This window comes from Pyxicephalus adspersus, chromosome 10, assembly GCF_032062135.1.
Source record: "Pyxicephalus adspersus chromosome 10, UCB_Pads_2.0, whole genome shotgun sequence".
NCBI lineage: Eukaryota > Metazoa > Chordata > Amphibia > Anura > Pyxicephalidae > Pyxicephalus > Pyxicephalus adspersus.
The window spans coordinates 29,228,244-29,235,112 of NC_092867.1; the positions used below are offsets into that span (position 1 = coordinate 29,228,244).

General features: G+C 38.6%; 1 protein-coding gene across 1 annotated transcript in view; it reads right to left on the minus strand.

The window, feature by feature from the left end:
- The window catches only part of ANKRD22 (ankyrin repeat domain 22), a 34,152-nt gene that overhangs the window by 11,288 nt on the left and 15,995 nt on the right, over positions 1–6,869 (minus strand). Inside the window, exon 3 of the mRNA XM_072423269.1 lies at positions 3,669–3,749. Within this exon, the coding sequence (XP_072279370.1) occupies positions 3,669–3,689 (21 nt within the window). The 5' untranslated portion in view covers positions 3,690–3,749. The remainder of the gene's footprint in view (positions 1–3,668; positions 3,750–6,869) is intronic.

The window sequence follows — 6,869 nt, forward strand, 5'->3', positions numbered from 1 at the left end:
TTTTTTACATTTTTCTGTGTTTGCTTTAAATAACCTGCTAAACTTGAATTCCAAAAAACCCTGACAATTTCCCTCCAATGCTTCCAGGATTTGGCTATGCCCTTGACAGCCACATACAATGCATGGAATGCTGCTTCTGCATTGTACACAATGACATCAAATGGCTGCATCTGCTGGAACGGTGAGAGAAAGAGGCTTTGGAAAACTATTCATACAACATGAAGGAAACCTATGGCAATGAGCAATACGTTAGCTGTGTTTTCTTATACCCCTAGATAAAATTAGCATTTTACCCTTCAGTTTAAGGGAAGGGGAGTTGCCCTTTAATAAACCAGGAACTCTGTTTGCTGCAGTCCCGTAGAATCATTGTGTCATAACCATGTTCCTTGGTTTGGTTGCATGCACCAATAAATTCCTGATTTTTTTTCTTTTTTACCATTTATTCAATACCCACAAATCAGTCTACTAGTATATGTGTGTACAGTGGTTGCAGGATTCTCTCAGCCAACCACTGATCAGATGGCAATCATCTTACAGTATATCTATGGGTTCCACATTCAAGCCACATGTTTATATTGGAATCTACACTTGTAAATCAGATTCAACCCAACATTACTAAATTGCAAAGTCCCCGTGAATTCTGTGCATTCATATGAGCAGTGCTGTTTTCGGTTTAGATTAAGTTCTCTATTTTTAGAGCTTGGTCACAAAACTCTTTGATCTACAGACGCTGATATTTATGTACGGTATTCCCATGGGAGTGCACTATACTGCTTTCTTACTTCTTTATATCTACACAGTCGGAATTCCTTCACAATACAGTCATCTGCCTGAAGGGCACTGTCACTATTTTCATGATGTGTCTCGTCAGAAAGCTATCAAGAACACTTCTTTGTAAGAACATTCCAAAGCAATCCATGGCAAAATTACTTTAGGAATAAGTTGTATTAAGGACTACTTGCATGTTGTAAAATGATGGTTTCATTAAGAAGTCAGGTGATTATAAATCTCAAGCTTAAGTGATCTCAAAAGATTCTAGATGTTAGAACCTCAAATGAAGTACCTATAACTCCTCTCTCACAACAATATTTAAAATGTAGGCATATCACTCCTATAACATGTTATATTGATTCAAGTAATGGGTTTCTCAAGTTGTGGCTATTGGAAAAGTTATTTTTTACAACTGGCTAGGCCAAGCTTTCTCCACCACGGATTGCTTTGTTAGTAAAAGGGTGATATGATGGAGGTCACTGATTTGATTACAGGGGCTATAATTACGTCCTTATAAAATGCATAGTGTAATGTATTTTACAAGGGTTGATGAACAAAAGTTAGATTTTCTCCCAAGACAAGCATGACAGTTCATATCGGGTGATGATGATCTAACGTCTATGTACCTTAATCATTTTCCCTATTACACCGACCCAAATTTGTAGCTCCTTGTTTAATACTCCAGCCCAGATAATTTCTTCCATAGCTACATGAAACAGCCTTTGGAGATAAACTAGATTTACATCCCACGGTTCTAAACAAAAAAACCCAAATGCAGGTAAAATAAATATACAGGATTTTGCCTTTTAACTGATTCGTACACTAAAGTAACTTTTTACTCATCTGAAGATTGTAAAATCAGCCTGGTTAAAGTTACGATTTTTTGTAAGGACAGTTAGTGGAAACAAAATGGGTATAAAGACCTAATTTGCTCACCAAAATGCAAAAATTTGCTGGAAGCATACTAATAATATTGCAGGTACATCCATGACAAGGGTTCAGGGTTCTTGGCACCAACTGCCCTGATCATTAGAGCTCAGATCACATGACTTGCCTGAAAAATGCACATGGGCAGGTCTATCTGTGCAGAAGGAACATGTGATTTCCCTGCACATTACTGTAAGTAAATAAAGACAGCATGGCAATCTGAGGAGTCTTCAGAGGCATTTCCACTCCAATGCTAGGCATACACTATGCATCACCTAAAAAGTTTATGCATTTGATTGGATAAAAACATGAAATCAAACAAAAAAATTAACATTGATCAGGCAAGACAGATTGGGAACAGCGGGCAACTGACAGAGACAAAACTTTGCACCCCACTGGCTCCAAAGCCCATGAGTTCTGATAGATTTTCCATTTCCATCTTTGCTACAATCCCTAGTGGAAGGCAGAAAAATAATCAATATTTCTGGACTAATTTTTGAACAGAGTATTATGAATACCACCAAAGTTATCCTGGCAAACACGGTGTATGACTCTTTTTATCAGATGAGACCAGTGGTGGACAAAGCCAACAGTGGGCCCCTGTAGGCTTAGGAGGGTCTAAGACCCTCCTGCAGTGGCACAGCATGCATGCCCCTATATCCATATCTGGATGAAACATTGCATATGGGGTCTGCAACAGAAAGTGTTCATTCTTTTGTAGGTAGTACATATGATGACAAAATGAATTTGCAGATCAATTACAAAAACAGTATTCAACTGAAGACAATAATAATAAATGGTTTTACAACAGCTGTAAATCTCAGATTATTTACTCATTGTGGAGAGTAGCTCAGTACACACCTTTCACCTATTGCTCAGTGATTAGGTATATTTTATGAACACATATGAAAAGCCAAGGCTACTGCATGCAGGCTGAACAGGCTTGGTAAATCACAGCTATGATTTGTATGCATGAAGGAACATTTCATTTAAAAAGTGCCTGAGGTCTTTATTAGTCCTGGCAGTGACCCTAGTGGGGATCTAATCTGCAGGAACCCAAGCATTTCCCACCAGAATAATAAACTAAACATGTTCTTTTTGCACTTGATGTGAATGGCTTACATATTACATGTATGCACTAAAAATATACTTTCATGAGAAATGTCAACCATTTGGATTAGTTTTTCTTCTGAACAGTGATCGCTCAAGGTTACTTGTTGAAGCAGTCCCTATCTTCCACACTGCCATAACTATCCTGCTGAAATGAAAGCCCCTATTTAAAAATGAGGGGTACAGGAACATTTTGTGTGATGAAGAATGTACAATAAATGTATTTAATTTATTTTATCTGCCCTGATATAAATTAGACACAGATCTATCACTGATCACAATGATAACCTGCTTTCACAAGTTACCACTGACCCATGTCAGTTTATTTATTCCTGCCTGTGTTCCGAAAAAAAAATTCCTCTTACTTTCTGTCCTAGAGACCCAAGAAGTTAGGGATTTCTTGCGCAGGTGACATCAATAAAACATCCTTCACTATCCGTCTCAATTTTGGCCACAGAGACAAATGAAGAAGGTCAGTCTGTCTATCTATCATCAAAAGAGTAACAGGAGTTCAACCTCACTAGGGTTTTTAGAAAAAAATACCAGCGTTACTGCCTCCATTCTTTTATTCATTGCCCATAAGTTATATTTTTATTAACCAGTCCTCAACAAATCCACATAAATGAAACATTGTCACAGTGGGGCTAACTGCCCTAGGACTGTGGAATATCCCCCCACTCATAATTACATACAAGAAGGTATTCTATATTACTGGTTGATTAGATAGATTTAGAATCTATCATAAAAATATACCAGTGCTATATTTACCAGACCTTAAGAGAACAAATAAAAGCATTTTTAGGGTTTACATACACTTTAACAGCTGGAACTGTACTTTGCATGATTTAAATCACACCTACCTCTGAGTATAAAATCCCCATGTTCACCGCTGTTCTGGGTGAGATGGTTTTCACGCTTTATGGATCTCAGATGGCCATCAGCTTTTAAAAAGAAAAAAAGTACAAAACAGAGAAATGTGTAAAAGATGAAGCAAACTCGTCTCACAGCATATCAGTACCTAGGTGGAAATGTGAAACATCCTGACGAAGGAATTGCTGATGGTAATGCCCAACCCATTAGTGTTGTGTTACTAAATAACAAGACAGGACTAGTACAAGTTACAACACTGGCCTCTCCCATTCATTGTTCATAGATGTTGGCTGCAGCCTATCAGAGACATAAAGGGAGACATGGCCATTGATAGATGACGTGATAATGAATCACATCCTGATCATATATATCATATGGAATACATCATATCACTGTATCAACAGCTCTGAGACACACTCATACTTCTACATATTGTGATCTACCTGACCTCACAAGAGAGTCTGCAAGGAGAAATAGAGGACTTGACAAGTTTGCCTGTTGCCTGTAGTTTATCTGCAAGTTTTCCAAAATGATAGACAAAATAGTAAAACAGACCTCAGCCGTATGGTTCCTGGCTATCAAATTCTGTAATTCCAAACTAGAAAAACAAAATATGACACAGTCTATGCAAGAACAGGGCAACTTACACACATTAGTAGGGTATTAGTATAGGGATTGGTATTAGTATAGGAAATAGAATTACTATTTCCCTATAGTAATAGTAATGCTTTGATTACCAGCCAGCCAACTCAGAGCTCAACTTTTCCTAGACCTGATAGTCTAATTTACACACCTGTGTTTTACCTTGCACAGGTAAACCCAGACATGGACCCGGTGCTCAGGGAACCTTCCCCACACCTCCAGGACCATAAACTGCTTATCAAGTTTTCCAAACCCAAAATAATATTCATCACTAACTTTTATGGAACCATTACCACATAAAGTGCCTGAGTGCAGAGTTCATGTCACATTGAATTTTGCTGTTTGCCTGGATTTCTGTTTGTAATGTTAGATTTTTGCATCATATTAAAAAAGGTTTTAAGGTTAGAATGAAGAATAAAGCTGTGTACAAACACACTATCAGTAGCAAGTTCTCCATAGTGACCTAGCAGAGATAAGAGAAAATTCATAAAATAACATGCAGCAGAGGATTATTGCCTTCAAACTCTCTATATCTCGGTTTCGAATTCTCTATGAACCTCCTGGACAGAAATCAGTCAGAAATCAAACTTCTACTATAGCAGTGGTCTCCAACCTTTTTGGAGCTTGCAGACCACTGAATCTAGGTACTCCAGTCCGGAGTCCTGTGTCACTCAAAGGGGAAGACACTTCCCCATAGTGATGCCATAATGCCAGAACCCACCCACTCTCAGACCTGTGGGAGAGTCTCTGGACACAACCCGCCCACCGCCCTGAGCCTGTGATCCATACTGGAATCATAGTCAGTGGCTCATGGCCGGTGTGCCCCCCCAAGGGGGGTCCTTCTCCTTACCCCACTGGGGGGTGCACTGGCCAGGGCTGCGGACCATCGCTGGTCTCCATGCTCTTGCGGCCCACCTGTCAGACGGCTGGGACCCCTGTACTATGGGATCTCCTTATAAAGACATTCTCAGGTGAAGAATTATTCACTGTCACTGTAAACATTTGAAGCTGTAAGATTCTCCACCAGGGAATGTATCAATGAATGGCATATACACTGCTTTATAAACATACCCCTATGTGTGTAAATTTGAGCTTCCCCTATAACCAAATGGCTTTGTGAGCACAGCAGTGTTCAGTGGTAAACATTTGGAAAGTAACCAAGAGTTCCTATTACTGTATGTAATATAAAATGTGCAACTTTCACCATCCATATTCACCTGACTAAATGTTCAACACATAATTATTAATATTATGTATTCTTGTACATAAATAAATGTCCTTCAGTGTCTCTCGACAGGGAAAGTTAAATTTAGATCACAACATTTTACACGCATTTTTAATATCCAGTACCTGAACTTTCAAAAGAATATCATCAACATTTATAAACACATCTGCCTCACCCAGCTTGCATTTAAATAACTGAATTATCAAGACTGGTTCTTCGAGTTCATTTGTTCGCGTTACAGAATAACATTTATAAAGATTGCACTACAAAGAATTTGCAGAGCCCAAAAATGAAGTAATTACACCACTGCTGGTAATTCTGCTGACTGGGCAATTTAGTGACCTTTTTGTATTTGATAAAGACATGACATCAGATTAAACCACTAAATAGCTGTGATGGTAAAGGACAAATAATTTGATACATTCAATGGATGTACAAATAGACTGTTACTGTACACAGAATCAATTATATTCTTATTGCTCCCCAATATGGTCCCCCCAGGACCGGTGTCTCAACCATCATGTAGATTCCATGCATAATCATCACACGTTAATAACCCCACAATAAGCTACCTCTAAATGGGTGGACATTTTGGAGCTGCCCCCTAATCTGGTATCATGAAAGTCTTTCAGTTTTTTTTTTTACATTTGCGTTCATTAAAATAATACCTGGTGAACCTGCTTTGAAGTTCCTTATCATGCACTTTTGGGTTTAGGGTTACCACTTTGTTCCTGTACCAGCATATGACCAGAGCAGACCACTGCTCTGACTGCCACTTCACTAGTAGAAGAGGATATTCTAGACCCGCTATTCTCAACCAAGGCTTCGAGCTGTCAACCACCGCTTGGTACACTCAATGACCACCATGAAATACTTCTCACCGACCCTGGTATATTACTTTATAGGTTTCCTAAGGCCTAAAGTTATAATAATTAAATTATAATAAATTATAATACCTAACTTTAACTATAAAGTTAAAGTTAGTTATTATGGCCTAAAAAAGGTTAAGAAATGATGCTCTTGGGAACAGCCAGTGATACAACCATCATATAGTCCAGTGTGGAAGAGGCAGAGGCCCCCAGGATCTGATAGCTGTCATAGCTGGATGATGATGGTACAGGGAGTGAGAGGACATAGGAAAACATATGTATGTGTATATATATATATATATATATATATATATACATATATATATATTTTTTTTTTCTAATTAGATTTACATATATAGGTAGTGCCCGAGTTAAGGACATCCGACATACGCATGTGTGCAGGACGGAGGCTTGAGGGGGGGAGGAGGCGGTTCGCATGAACTTGCAGGAGAAGT